General features: G+C 40.1%; 1 protein-coding gene across 1 annotated transcript in view; it reads right to left on the reverse strand.

Moving 5' to 3' along the window:
* The window catches only part of GPR137C (G protein-coupled receptor 137C), a 51,790-nt gene extending 39,725 nt beyond the window's left edge, over positions 1-12,065 (reverse strand). Inside the window, exon 1 of the mRNA XM_065872596.1 lies at positions 11,667-12,065. Within this exon, the coding sequence (XP_065728668.1) occupies positions 11,667-12,065 (399 nt within the window). The remainder of the gene's footprint in view (positions 1-11,666) is intronic.
* Between the last annotated feature and the right edge of the window lie 4,062 nt (positions 12,066-16,127).

Consider the following 16,127-nt stretch of genomic DNA (forward strand, 5'->3'; position numbering starts at 1 on the left):
TTGCAACGGCTGAACCTCCAGCACAATGGCTAGGATGAGAAGTGAAGTACCTGCCTCTTGCATAGGGAGTAATCTTTCAGTCTTTCATCATTATTATGTTGGCTATAGGTATTTTTGTAGATGCTCTTTAGTAGATTGAGGAATTTCTGTTCTTAGTTTGCTAAAAGTTGATTTTTAAAAAAATCATGAATGGTTGTTGAATTTTGTCAAATTCTTTTTCTGTATCTATTGAGATGATATGATTTTCTCCCCTACACTGCAAATATGGTTTATTACATTGATTTTTGAATGTTAAACCAATGTTGTATTCTTGGGATAAAACATATTTGGTCATGATATGTTATCCTTTATCTATATATTTGGATTTGATTTGTCAAGGATTTTTGAATCTACGTTCATGAGATATTTGCAATTATTTTTTTAAAAAAATGATTGAAATATAGTTGATTTACAATGTTGTGTTAATTTCTGCTGTATAGCAAAGTGATTCAGTTATACATATATTCTTTTCCAATATGGTTTATGACAAGATATTGAATATAGTTCCCTGAAGTTATTTTTATAATTATGTTTTCTGATTTTTGTATCAGTTAGTCCTCACAATAACCCTATGGAGTATGCATTATTATTACCCATTTTTGGAAATGGGACATAGGCAGAGCCAGTAAGTGGTTGAGATGTACTCTCAGTCACTGTGTCTCACTGCCTCTAATTTGTTAAGTGTTGCTTTCATGCTCTAGTATGTTGTCAATTTCTAAAAGTGTTCCATGAAATAAAAAGAAATTATACTCAATGACTGGCATTTTTTGTTATTTCCTTGCATATTTTTTATATTCTTTATATTTTCTAAGAGCAGAAGTAAAACTAGAAAATTAAACAACACATTCTTGAAGAACCATTGGGTCAAGGAAGAAAGCAGAAGGGAAATTAGAAAATATCTCAAGACATTAAAAAAAATGATGTTAGTTGTAGCTTTTTTTTGTTACATTGAAGTAATTTTTTTCTATTCTTAGTTTGTTGAGTTTTTATCATGAAAGGGTGTTAAATTTTGTCAAATGCCTTTTCTGCATCTATTGTAAAGATGTGACTTATCTTTTGTTCTGTTAATGTGGTATATTACATTAATTGATTTTCTTGAACCATCCATACATCTCAGAGGTAATTCCCACTTGGTCATGGTGTATAATACTTTTAATGTGCTGTTGGATTCAGTTTGATAGTATTTTGTTGAGGACTTTTGCATCTATATTCATCAGGAATACTGGCCTGTAGTTTTCTTTTCAGGTGGTATCTTTGGCTTTAGTATCAAGGTGATGCTGGCCTCATTGAACTAGTTAGGAAGTCTTCTCTCCTCTTCAATTTTTTTTGGAAATGTTTGAGAATAACTGACATTAACTCTTTAAATATTTGGTAGAATTCTCCAGTGAGCCATTTGGGTCTGGACGTTTCTTTATTGGGAGCTTTTTGATTATTGATTCAATCTCCATACTAGTTATAGGTCTGTTCATACTTTCTGTTTCTTCATGATTCAGTCTTGGTAGGTTGTATGTTTATGGGAATTTATCCATTTCTTCTCAGTTATTCAGCTTGTTGGTATATAACTACTTATAGTAGTCTCTTATGACCCTTTTTATTTCTGTGGCATCAGTTGTAATGTCTCTTCTTTCATTTCTGCTTTTACTTATTTTGTCTTTTTTTCTTAATTGTCTAGCTAAGAGTTTGTCAATTTTATTTAGCTTTTCAAAAAACTTAGTTTCATCAATTTTTTAAATTGTTTTTTAATTCTCTATTTTGTTTATTTCTGCTCTGATCTTTGTTATCTCCTTCCTTCTGCTAATTCTGGGCTTAATTTGTTCTTTTTTTCAGCTCCTTGAGGTGTAAAGTTAGGCTGTTCATCTGAGATCTTTCTCCTTTTCAAATGTAGGTGCTTATGGAAATCTCTCTTAGTACTGCTTTTGCTGCAACCCATAGTTTGGGGAATGTTGTGTTTTCTTTTGTCAAGACATATTTTCTAATTTCCTTTTTGATTTCTTCTTTGACCCAATGGTTGTTCAACAGTGTGTTAATTTTCACATAGCTGTAAATTTTCCAGTTTTACTTCTGCTATTGAGTTTTAGTTTCATTTCACTGTAGTCAGAAAAGATACTTTGTATGATCTTAATCTTCTTAAATGTACTAAGACTTATTTTGTGACCTAATATGCATCTACCCTGGAGCAAGATCTATGTGTGCATGAGAAGAATGTGTATTTTGCTGCTGTTGTGTGAAATGTCCTACATATGTCTGTCAGTGCCATTTGGTACATAATGTTGCTCAAGTGCTTGGTTTCTTTATTGATCTTCTGTCTGGATGTTCTATCCGTTATTGAAAGTGGGGCATTAAAATCTCTTACTGTTATGGTGTTACTGTCTTATTTCTCCCTTCAGTTCTGTCAATATTTGTTTTATATGTTTAGGTACTCTGATGTTGGATGCATATTTATAATTGTTATATCTACCTGGTGGATTGACCGTTTCATAATATAATAATATAATGTCCTTCTTTGCCTCTTATGACAGTTTTTGACTTAAAGTCTATTTTGTCTAACTAAAGCAACCCCTGCATTCTTTTGGTTACTATTTGCATAGTATCTTTTTCCATCCTTTTACTTTCAGTCTACGTGTACCCGTAAATTGAAAGTGAGTTTCTTGTAGACAGCATACAGTTTGGTCTTTTATATTTTTAGTCCATTCAGCAACTCTTATGTCCTTTGATTGGGGAGTTTAATCAATTTACATTTAAAGTACTTACTGGAAAGAAACTATTTATATTGCTATTTTGTTGATGTTCTTCTATTAGCTTTGTAGTTCTTTGGTCTGTTATTTCCTCTCTTGCTGTCTTCCTGTTTTGTTAATTTTTTTCATATTGATATACTTTGATTATTTTCCATTTTAATTTTGTGTAACTTCTATAGTGTGTGTGTGGTGTATGTCCGTGTGTGTGGTTACCTTAAGGCTTACAAAAAATATCTTATGAAACAGTCTATTTAAAGCTGATAAATTCAACTGCATACAAAAACTCTACACTTGAACTTCTTCCACCCACCCTCCAACATTTTATTGTTGTCATAATTTACATCTGCTTATCTTGTGTATCTTTTAATATCTTTATAGTTATTTTAATATTTATTCTTAACTTTTATACTAGAATTAAAAGTGATTTACCCACCACCATTATAGTAATACAATATTCTGTATTTGTCTATATATTCATCTTTATCAATGAGTTTCATACTTATGCTATTGTGTTACTTTTTAGCATCATTTTGTTTCAACCTGAAGAACTCTCTTTAGCATTTCTTACAAGACAGGTCTAGTGGTGACCTTCAGCTTTTGTTTATCTGGGAAGGTCATGATCTCTCTATTTTTTGAAGGCTAGTTTTGCAGAGTATGTTATTCTTACTTGGCATTTTGTTGTTGTTTTCTCTTAGCACTTTAATAAGATTATCCTGCTCTTTTTCTGGCCTGCAAAATTTCTGCTGAAAAATTTCTTATAGTCTTGTAGGGGTTCCCCTGTGACAAGTCTCTTCCTTCTCTGCTTTCAAAATTCAAAGGCCTTTGACTTCTGATAATTTGATTATAATGTGTCTTGGTGTAGATTTCTTTGTATTCTTTTGACTTCTTGGATCTGGATGTCCATTTTCTACTCTAGTTTTGGGAATTTTTCAGTCATCATTATCATCATCATCGAATAAGCTTTCTGGTACTTTCTTCTCTGTCTCGGATTCAATGTGTATATTGATCTGTTTGATGGTGTACCATAAGTCCCTTTAGTTTTGTTCGTTTTCATTCCTTTTTCTTTTCTGACTAAATTATTTCCAATGACTTGTCTTAAAGTTCACTGATCCTTTCTCCTGTCTGATATCTAGTCTGTTGATGAACTGCTCAAGTGAATTTTTCACTTGTTTTCATGTTCTTCAGCTCCATGATTTCTGTTTTGTACTATATATATATATATATTTTTTTTTTGGCTGTGCTGTGCGGCTTGTGGGATCTTAGTTTCCTTACCAGCGTTTGAACCCATGCCCCCTGCAGTGGAAGAGCGAAGTCCTAACCACTGGACCGCCAGGGAATTCCCTTAACATTTTCTATCTCTGTTGAAATTTCTCACGCTTTGTTCTCTTACCTGTAGTTAGCATCTTAATGACAGTTATTTTGAATTCTCTGTCAGGTAAATTATATACCTCTGTTTCATTAGGGTTTCTGGAGATTTATGTTGCTTTGTTTGAAACATCTCTGCCTGATTCTTCATTTTTCTCAACTCTCTGCATTACTGTCTGTGCATTAGACAAAACAGGTACCTCTCCCAATCTTCATGGACTGGCCTTGGACAGTAGAACACTGTCACCAATCAACTTGTCCAGAGACTTTGGGGGCCTCTACCAACTCTTTCCCTCCTCAGGGAGTAGCAGGAAGCTGTAGTTCTGGTTTGCTCGTTCTGTGCTGAGGAAGCAGGGGAGCTATGTTGTCTGCCAGTTCAAACTGCTGTCTCCATTCTCCTCCAGGTGTCTAAACTGTACTGAACCTGTCAGAGTTCTAAGACTGGCAAGACAGAAGCCTGATCTCTGGGGAGCTCCCCAAGAAAAGCTGGGGTGCTGGACATGTGAACTAACCCCTTCCCTCCTCTGGGAGAAGCTGAGACCTAGGAGGTCTCTTCCCAATTTTATGGCACTGTGCTGGGGTCAGGGACTCTGACGAGAGTCTGTCCCAAATCTCCCTACTGGTTTTGGTGATTCTTGTTTTGTGTTCACCTGCAGTGCAGGAGCCTTTCAATTCGTTTCTGGATTTCTCACAAAGGGAATTTGTGACTTGTTGCTGATCAGTATGTTTTCAGGGGGATGGAGGGTCCATCACCATCTTGCTGATGTCACTCCCAACTTAGCTTTTATTTCACCCTTATTATTGATAGTTTTATTGTGGGTAGATTTTTGCTGGTTATTTTCTCTCAGCATTTTCAAGATGTTTCACCATCTTCTGGATTCATTAGCTGTTAATGAAATGCCAACAAAAACTAACTTTCATTCCTTTGTTGGTAATATTATCTCTAATTGTTTTAAAAACATTTTGTCTTTGGTATTTTGAGGTTTTACTCTTTGTTCATTTTCTTTTAACCTGTCTTGGGATTTTTGGGCTCTCTGAATTTGAAATTTGGCATCTTTCATAAATTTGGGGAAACTCTAAGTCATTATTAAGTAATTTCTCTGAAATTCTAATTAGATATATACTGGACCTGCTCATTATATCTTCATTCTCTCTTAATCTCTTATTTCCATCTTTTATTTCTCTGGGCTATACTCTGGGTGATTTTCTCCCTCAGATCTTTGAGCTTAATGATTTCTTTTTAGCTATTTAATCTGTTCAGTTCATTTCAGTTTCTAATTTTAATTGTATTTTTCATTTAAAAAATGACTTTTCTCCAAATGTGCCTAGTCAATTTTGATTATTCCTTTATCATATATCACCAGTGTTTACTTACTTAAATCAGATAAGTGAAAATTTTATACAAGCTATCTGATCATTCTGACATCTTCAATCTTTGCAGGGAAGAGTCCCTAGAGTGATTTTTCATTTTGAGCTCATGTTCTTTCAAATTTTGTTTGTCAGGATTCTGGGAGTATAGTACACTCCTCAACAGATTATTTGCATTTGCTCCTTCCAGGTCCTTGAGGTTACCACCAACCCAGGATTTTTCCCCCTCTAAAATCACAGAAGTGTGATTTCAGACTTCAAACTTGTGTGGGAATAAGCTTGTTACGCATTTTCAGAGAAAACATTTCTTTCCTCAATTTGTACCTCCTTCACCCAGAGCCAAGGCAGAGACAAGCATAAATCCCACCACCAACCTCTAAGGACCTGCTTACTTATTCCATAATTCATCCACTGAAGATGTGTGTTCCGAGAGTCCTGGCATTAAGTTGGAGCAGATGAGTTCTTTGTTTAGACCTCGCCACCAGGTATTGCCTCCTATGTCACCTCTTCAGAACCCCAACACATTGAAATCCAGGCTTTAGGTTAGCAGGAAGCAGCTAGCAACTAGCCCCAAACCCAAGACAAACATTTGTATGGTACTTTATAATTTCATATTCACTTCTTTTTTTGTGGTTTCTTGTCTCTGAGGAACTTCCTCACTTACCAGCTCAATCATTCATTGAAAGGGATTAAATGCTCTCTGTAGCATTTTAAGGCATTTCTCGGAATCTCTGTTCAGCCAGATGGCCCTGGTTTCTATTTCTATAAACTAGGAGGCGAGGGTCATGTGCTGAGTATGAAGGAGGAAAAAAGTTTGCTGGAGAGTGGAAAAGGTTTGAAATGGTGGAAAATGGGAAAGCAAGTTAAATAGTGAGCACTAAATAATAAACAGTGTTAATGGTATTCAGAAAAGTTCACAGGGAATGATCACTTGACAAGACTTTATAGCCTATGGGCTATGCAGTAGTCTCATTTCTGATACATATTATATTAGCCATAAAACCTTGGACAAATCACACCTTGTTTATATCTACCTATTTCATAGGGGTTATGAAGACAACTGTTATGAAGTGCTTTGAAAATATTAAATCACATAGAATGTAAGGCATTGTAATCAGGTCTTTGCCATGAACTGTATCGCAAACTCTTGCTTCACAGATGATCTCAGGAAAAACAGAATCAAGTTAATGGATAGAACAGTTTAGAAGATTTGGATAAAAACAGTTCATAATCACAGTTATGGATAAAAACCCAACATTGACAAAACCACGATTTCCAGTAAATAATAACTGACTCATGATGTGAGACTTGCTTGTTCTGCAGACTTTTCTGTTTAATAGAATTTGTTGAAATCAAATTAGCAAAGCCCTAATTATCATGGGCATTTGCCATGATATAAGAATAGTTTTGCTAAGCAAAACTCTAATATATTAAAGTGGCTTCATTAGTAAGATTTTACCTGTAGTAATCAGAAGTAACTAACTAAACCAAGAAAATCTAAGAGAATCTAAGCATTCGTATCATAAGCAATCTTTTAAGCAGAAAATATAAAGATCCCAGAAAGTACACAAATAATTTACCTCACATACTCATCAAAATTAACTCTCAAATTTTAGATAAATATTTTCAAGATTTTGGCCTTTTCAAGATTGTCATTCAAAAATATATTCACCATTGTTCTATGAGATTAAAGTATGATAAAATAACTTCTTATCCTTAAGGAATTTCTATTTTAGGTGGTAGAAATACTTTTGTGAGAAATCACAGAACATTATAACAAAACCAAAGTACCTGTTAAGTTGCACTCCATGTTGTTTGACATTCCATCAATATTTGGAAGAATATATCCAATGTCAGGGACAATGATAGCATCCATGAATATAAGAGTTAAGATTCTGAATTTAATTTTCCTAGCTGTTTTGGCACTGTGATTTAGTCACTGCCACTGCATTTTATCCCGATTAAGCAACTGGCACTCATTTTACAAAATTGCAAGAAAAAAATGTCACTATGGGTCTTGGAGATGAACTCATTGATTTTGGCATGCATCAACAATACTCCAAAGATAGTATACTATCAACACTCATTTTTAGTCCTTTTACTTGTTCCAATGGTAGGTAGCATGTTTTATCACATAATTTGTTTTAAAGATTGAAACCTTCTCTGTTAAACATACAGGACTGTGAACCATTCTCTGGTAAAGTACATGTTCTATTAATCATGCTGGAAAAAGTTCAATAGGTGTTTTTAACTTAGTGTACAGGTTTTTCTTTTTTTTTTTTTTTTCAACTATCTGCTTCCAGGAGGTTAAGTATGGTAAATCTAATTATTTCAGAAAGGGCTACTCCCCCTCATTTGAATTCCATTCAAGTGTAGTCAACAAAAGAAAGAGTGGTTTAGGCAGTCTTTTTTTTTTGTTTTTGTTTAGGCAGTCTTAACTTTTTTTTTTTTTTTTTTTTGCGGTAAGCAGGTCTCTCACTGCTGTGGCCTCTCCTGCCGTGGAGCACAAGCCCAGCCGCTCCGCGGCACGTGGGATCCCCCTGGACCAGGGCATGAACCCGCGCCCCCTGCATCGGCAGGTGGACCCCCAACCACTGCGCCACCAGGGAAGCCCTTAACTTTTTTTTAAATATAAATTTATTTTTTATTTTATTTATTTTTGGCTGTGTTGGGTCTTCGTTACTGTGCGCGGGCTTTCTCTAGTTGTGGCGAGGGGAGGCTGCTCTTCTTTGCAGTGTGCGGGCTTCTCACTGCAGTGGCTTCTTTTGTTGTGAAGCATGGGCTCTAGGCACGTGGGCTCAGTAGTTGTGGCTTGCTGGCTCTAGAGTGCAGGCTCACTAGTTGTGGCGCACGGGCTTAGTTGCTCTGCAGCATGTGAGATCTTCCCGGACCAGGGCTCGAACCTGTGTCCCCTGCACTGGCAGGGGGATTCTTAACCACTGCACCACCAGGGAAGCCCAGTCTTAACTTTTTGAAAACTTATTTTTAGAAGAACTAGCAAAATGTAGTCAAAGTAGTAATGGTTGTTTTACTAACTTTATTTTTACACTGCTCTATGGTTCTTTGTAACTAAGTCCTTAAAGTTAGGATGTTTTTAATTAGTGAGAAATGGACACAACAAATACTTTAAAGAGGTCAAAAGTAAAATGAAATTGGCATTTAATATGACAGTAAAGACAGACTGATTTGGTAATCAAGAAGCACAACTATTTAAAACAGATATAAGGGCCTTTTGTTAAAAAAATAGTCAAATTTTAGTTAAGTTTTGTTTTTGTCACCATGTAGACTTTCCCTATCACTTTGCTATAACACAAAGAACTCACTGGGGGGATTCTCTGCTGGCGCAGTGGTTAAGAATCCGCCTGCCAATGCAGGGGACACGGGTTTGAGCCCTGGTCTGGGAAGATCCCACATGCCGCGGAGCAACTAAGCCCGTGCGCCACAACTAGTGAGCCTGTGCTCTAGAGCCTGCAAGCCAAAACTACTGAGCCTGCGTGTCACAACTACTGAAGCCCGCGCACCTAGAGCCCATGCTCCAGAACGAGAGGCCACCGCAATGAGAAGCCTGCGCACTGCAATGAACAGTAGCCCCCACTCGCTGCAACTAGAGAAAGTCTGGGCACAGCAACGAAGACCCAATGCAGCCAAAATTAAATAAATAAATTTATTTTAAAAAAAGAAAAAACAAAGAACTCATTGGGAAAGCCTTATTCATTCAGAATGATCAATAAGAAGTGTGCTTCCAGTTACTTGAAATTGATATAAAAATTTGAATTCAAATACTATTTTAAATATAGATTCCTTTGGATTTTTTCTAGTGAATATGGAAATGATTTCTGGTTAAAATATCTCTTTTTAAACAGGTTGAAAATTTGTTCAAGTTATCGTTATGTGTCTTAAAATTGTTAATTTTACTAAAAAAAAGGGATAGACAAACAACCTACACTCTTTCTAGGAGACACTACAAAATGAAAAAAACTTTAGTTCAGCTTCTTTCCAAATTATGTTTTCTAGGGTAACAGAATCTTATTGCTTTTTAAAAAGTACATGAAACAAACAAGAGATCCATTTAACAGGAAGACTTTTAGACGTTTAAATTCTCTGTCACTAGCTTGGAATAACAGCAATCAAAAGACTGAAAACCCAATCTGGATATTGTGTAGTTTATGCCGTAGAAGTATACTTTTAGAATTTTGAGCTAAAATACAGATGCTTTTTTTCTATTGTGATAATGTTTAGTCACATTGTGTTTACCTCAGGGTGACAGGTATGACTGGTAAAGGGCACAAGGGGACCTTCTGGGGCACTGAAAATGCTGTATATTTTAATCTAGTGGTGGTAACACGAGTGTATGTAAAATTTCACCTAGCTGTATACTTAAGCTTTATGTACTTCATGTTATATTTCAAGAAAAAAGTAAAAAGAGTATTTAGCTACTTTATGAAATGCCCACCAATTATTTTACGATGAGTCATTAATATGACTTTGTTAGTCAAAAATGCATAGGGGAAAAACAAATTATCTGATACTCATGGCCTAAGGACTGCTAGTCACTCTGAGGTAAATTAACTATATCTGAAGCTAGAGCAAAGCTTTAGTGATGAGATGTCACTGGTAGTGTATCAGAAATTGTGTCAGGAAGAATACAATGTATCAGCTTAACTATGAAGGACTGAAGTGTTATAACAGTTTAAACAACAACTAGAAGATCAGAACATCTTCAAATAAGTGACATGACTGGCATGTTTATTTGATTTATGATTACCCATGCTTTTTACTTACTGCTTCTTAATGTTTGGGTTTTTGTCATTGTATTGCTTGGACTTCCAAATGATGGGGAATTAAAGTTAAATTAGTTTTGTTGCCTATTCTGAACTGTTGTTTTTAGTGTGGTAAAAAGCTGAAGTTATGACTGTGCTTTTAAAATTATGCATTCTACTTCCTAGCTATTATGGGAGAAAAGAGTTGGTTTACGCAGGGAATATAAACACTTAATCTGCCTCAAATGTTTTTTTACTTTTGCTCAGAACTATGTTAATTCTCATCACCTCCAAAAGCCTTTGAGAGGATTAGCTGCATAGACCAATATTGTTCTATATTAGTCAGTATTAAGCATATGATGTCACCTTGTTTCCTCTCCTCCTCAAGATTTTTTTTTTTGCGGGGAGGGCGGAGGGATTGTTTTTTTTTTTTTTTTGGAAATTCTCAAAATACTGTGGCTTAAATACCACTAGCTGGCACACCTGATTGACAACCTTACACTCCCAAACCTGTTTGAAATGGGTTAAATACCTAAGTGCTGCAGAACAATGCAAACCAACCAGCAATTCCTCATAAAAGAGAAAGGGGGTGTGATTAGGTTCCAGCTATTAAGCAAGTTATTGAAAAAACAGTTTGGTGGTTTGTTTCTGCAATAGGCGCAGGTTAAGCTAGTATTTTCTCTCTTAATTAGCTCAAAAAAAAAAAAAAAAAAAAAGACTAGTCTATAAGAGGTAGGATAAACAGCCAAAACAAAACATGAAGCAACTGGGGCAAACACACTCGGGGCTTTACGGAGGTCTTTATACTGATCCTCGACATTGGTTATTGCTTATTAACCCCGCCGGAGAACTATCGAACGGAATCTGTGTGAGGCTTATCGAGCCCGGGGAAAGGAAATGCAGGAGAGAATAAAGCTTCTAATAAAAGAAACGCAGCAACAATAGCAGAGGAACAGCTCTGCCTGGTGACGTAATGGCTGGCAGCAGTCCAGCTTCAGCAGAGCTGCTGCTACCTCAGCATCCAACCTCTCTCAACACAGTCCAGCTTCAGCAGAGCTACCGGGGCTGCTACTTTTTGCGATGCCACTTTGTCGGTGGCACCGACACCTGGCCCTTAGAGAGCCAGGAAGCTGAACAAAGGCTGGTCCTGCTGTTTCAAGTTGTCGGAACACACACTCTCGCTCACACCCCGCAAGCCCCTCAGTCGCCGAGCCGATCGGCTGCTTAAGTTTAAGACGAGAACCCTGGCGCACACACCATGCGTGCCTCGGTTTCCCCCGGGCTGCTCTCGGGTCCGCCTCTCGCGGTTCGCACCCACCCCGCACCGGTCCTCAGCCCGAGTTGAACTCGGCGGCCCCGCTCTCCCGCCCGGCCCCGCGTGCTGGTCCTCCCGCCTTACCTCCGCTAGGTAGAGGTTGAGGAGACAGAGCGTGGAGAACTGGAGACAGGAGGGGAAGCAGTAGAGCAGCCAGTGGGGGAAGAAGTGCAGGTGAGCGGGCGGCCGGAGCAGGGGCAGGGAGCCGCTGAGCGAGAAGGCGGCGGAGAAGAGGGTGGTCCTGAGCGCTGCCCACAGGAGACAGAGGAAGAGGCAGAGGCTCTGGTAACTCAGCCGCCGCTCACGGTACAGGAGCAGCCGCCACAGCTGCAGGTAGGCAAAGGCGAAGAGCGCGGCGTAGAGCAGGGCGTGCAGGATGCTCAGCGCCAACTGCACGGAGCCCGGCACCGCGGCGCCTCCGCCGCCCCCGCCGGGCGTGGAGGGCTCGCGGCCGGCCGCCGGACCCGGCACGGACGCCCTCATGAGGGGGGTAGGGGGCGGGCGAAAGAGCGCGGGAAGCAAGGGGCCGGACTCGGAGCCGCTGTCGAGGGGGAGAAGGATGTCTCCCTGACCCCCCACCCACCCCAACCTCCAACCCCAGGAAGCGCCGTGACAGGACCCGGAGCCCCGCGGAGAGCAGCCGCGGCTCCTGGGACCCCGCCTCCTCTCCCCGCCCCCCCCCCCCCGGGGGGTCTCGGCTCCTCCTGCTGCGGCTCGGCTCGGTAGCTGCAAAAAACAACTCTCGGCTGGAGACAATCAGCTGAGAAACCCGAGCATTTGAGGTGCTCGCTCCGCACCGTGGGCTCCCGCCGATTGGCCCAAGCGGGCTCGCCCCCTGCGCGCCGCGCTCGGAAGGCCACAGGCCGCTGGACCTGTCGCTCCAGGAGGCCAAGCTCTGATTGGGTGCCCGCTTTCCCCTCTTGCTCCTCCCCTTCACTCCCCACCCATGCTGCCGATTGGCCCAGCAACTGCACGGCCAGCTCGCGCCTGCGGGCGGGCTCGGTTGTCGCCTGTCAGCGGGGCGGCTGTCGCTCCGCCCCCTGCGCTTCCCATTGGCTGGAAAGGCTGCACGTAAGACCCACGAGGACCGGGAGGAGCCTCGCGGTTGTTTTTTGCCCAGCAGGCTGACTCCACCGAGCGGTGGAGGCTGCTGGCGCGGAGGGTTGGGATCGCTGCGAACCCGCAGGTAGGGGGAGCGGTTCGCGGATGCCCGGCAAGCGAGGCGTGGGCCCGCCTTCTGCCTCTCATCCTTCTTGTGGCGGGAACTGTCGGTCAGCCGTCCGGGTCCCAGCCCGCAGGTCTTGTCCTCAGGTCTGGATAGGTAGGTGGCAGCGCGGGTCCTGCAGGCGAAGGCTGTGGTTTCTGACGGCAGGGATGCCTGCAGGGATTCAGACCTGGCGGCTCTCCCCCAGCGAGGACAGCACTGCCCAGCTCTGGAGTTTGGCTTAGAAGGGGCCTCACCTGGATCCTTTTAAGGGACATTTTGCTTTCTTTTTTTTCCCTAGCGTGAGCAGGTAGTAAAACGGGAGCCCTTCTGTGGGGAGAGGGCAAGGAATGAGGCGAAGGCTGAACGGAAGCTCTAAGTTAAAGAACCTCCCTCCCTCGGGATATGTCCCAGAAAGAAGAGCGGAATTAGAATGCGATGGATATGGAAGCCGTCTCAGGGTGGGGGGAAGGTGGGTCTTTGAAACTTAGAATTTGGAAAGATGCTGTGGGCATAAGTTTAGGCAAAACGGCAGAATCAGAATTTTAAGGCTTTGATGAATGTTTAGAGAGGAAAAGGTAGAATAGTCTGTGCTTCTTAAATTACACATGTATTCCTTCAATCCTTAGTCCCCTGTGTGGTGGATGGTGGCGCTATTTCTAGGGCTCAGAGATATACAAAACACATGCTATATTATGTTACTGCTGTAAATAAATGAGGAATAAATAGATCTTCCCACGTATATTGGACTGAGATAATATTTGTTGACTTTTTGGGGGGTGTTTGGTAATAAAATGAGCAAATTAGTGCAAAATGGTGAGGGAGTAATTTGTGTTCCCCTTAGGATGGGTGGCATATCGCTAAATAAGTATGCCTGTGAAAGACCGTGCTACATTTATTGGTGCAGCTAAGACTCAGCCTCTCCTAACTCACCATTCTAAGAAGAGTGTTGCTACTTTCTTTCCTAGCTAAGTGATCCACAGGGAAGGTAAAAATCTCTTGTGCTCCAGATTGTGGGACAGTAGTTTCCCCAGGCACCAGATAACTGGTGTGTTTTGGATTCTTTGTAGGTGTGCTGACAAACTGTGATAGATGTTTAGGCCTGGCACTGTTATGTGGAGATCCCTCTGATGAAACATTCAGCTGAGCAGGTTGTGCTGTGCAACCTACAGTAGGGTACAACTTGCTGTAAGAAGTTAACAGTCCTAATCCAACATCAGCGCTCTAAAGAAGGATCTCAGGCTTTATTGGAATTGAAGACATTTGCCTCATGGATTCATAGGGAATGTGGTTAGGGCAGTACACAGTTCTATTTGAAAGGGGACAGAGTGCTCCGGGCCCCAGTGAGATAACTGATTGCAGTTATGTGCTTAAGCCCATAAATTAAGCATGAACTCAGAGTTATGTGCTTTTAGGCACTTGTCAAAATCAGGAAAGCCTCTTATTCTCTGGCATGGCCTATTTTTGTATCTTCTATAATCAATGAATCAGGTCATGAATAGATTTTCACCATGAAGGGGTTTTTCTTTTTTTTCCTGTATTCTCTACTCAAAGTGAGAGTAAATGACATTTGGATAGCACCCATACTAGTTTTACATCTTTGTTTGTGAGACTTTTTATTCCAGTGTCATAGCAAATCGGAATATCCGCTTTTTTTTCCCTTCCTTTTTTGGGGGCATATATATGGGGGGTGCAGGTAGAAGATTTTGCCCCACTCCCTTGAGGGAACTCTTAAGTGGAGAGATGTTGACTCCTTTTATTGCCTCCTTTGGGTCTTAAGTGGTAAACTGTGATGAGATCTAATCAACATTTTATTTGAGTCAGGTTCAGTGAGCAGGTTCTGTTCTCTAAAAGCGGCATTAAACTGTAAACAAGCTAATTTTTGACAGAATGTTCCTACAGGAACTTTGTAAGCATTATATGCCCCATTTGTTGCAGAATATAAAATGTGGCATTTCCCAGAGAATGATGCCTGTAGATCTTGGTGTAATTTGTTTAATGTTTACAGTTGTTAATTTCCTCTCTTTCTTGAGAGGGGAAACCATTAGTTTTATGTTTAATCATAAGGGAAATTTAGGCCTTTAAAGGGGAAACTATCCGAGGGTCTTCTAGAAAAGCTTGCTCCTGGGTAACCTAAAATTGGAAATATGTCCAAATACACAATGGTTGAATATTGTTGTTTTGAGAGAGCAGATTACTCTAGCACAATGTTCTTTCAGACGTTTAAAAGCAGAACCATTTGCCAAGTGTTATTATATGTAGGACCCAATCCCAAAGTGTGATTGCTGTAGCTGAAGAGGGCCACCAGCTGCTCCACCTACGCAGAAAGGCAAATCTTTGCCCCCTCCTCTCACTAGCAAGATGATCAGTGTTTTTCTCTTGAAGTACTTCCTCATCATTGCCCTTGGGGGCTTTCTCAGGATTCTGGTGCTGAGCAAAACAAACTTTTGTTGCCTTTAACTTTTTATTTGCAAGCTTTAGGCCTTTTTGTACTATAGCCTTACTCATCCATTCTTACAGTGCTTGTCATCCTCCTGTATTTGTCCTTAGTTAAATGTCACATATTTTTTCCAACTTTTAAATGACCTGTGCATGCATACTTGTTTAGAGTTTAGGGATCAGGCAAAAGTTACATCTTGCCTACTGACTCTGATTAGTTCCACCAGGAGCGTTATACTGAGGAACTGAGGGCTCCTTCCAGCCCCAAAGGTTAAGAGTCTGCACTTAGTTGTGAGTTGTCTGTGTGTAGGATACGCAAACATTCGCCTATGACTTCCGTTTTCTTTTTGTATTGGCACTGGTTGTGGTAACAGTTGTATTTTAAAGAGTCATCTTCCCTTTTAGAATCTTTCTAAAGTGAAATTGGGTCAATTTCTTGTGAATTCTTTGAAATATACTGCTTTAAAAATCTAGGATATATATTTATGTTCAAGTCACTCTCCTCTTAGCTGTTACTAAAACAAATAGGGCTAGGTTGGGTTATACTGTAATAACAACCCTAAATCTTCAGAGATTTAAAGTAAAGTTTATTTTATGTTAACACTGAGTTGGCTGGGAACCTTGCCCCATGTTGTCCTCTTTCTGAGACTTGGTTCAACAGAGAAGACCTCGGTTTGAGTGTTTTCAATCATCACAGCAGAGAAAAAAGTGTGTCATGCTTCATGATACATATATGTTAACTCTTAAAAGCTTCCAGAAGTTACATATGTCACTTTTCACATTTCATTGGCCAAATCAAGTCATGGCCATACCTAACTCAAGGAAGTGGGGAGTAGAATTTTAACATGTGTAGAGAACTAGAAACATTTGGACAGTCTACCCTTTTTGTCAATAGATATTCT

This window comes from Phocoena phocoena, chromosome 2 (assembly GCF_963924675.1).
Source record: "Phocoena phocoena chromosome 2, mPhoPho1.1, whole genome shotgun sequence".
Classification (NCBI taxonomy): domain Eukaryota; kingdom Metazoa; phylum Chordata; class Mammalia; order Artiodactyla; family Phocoenidae; genus Phocoena; species Phocoena phocoena.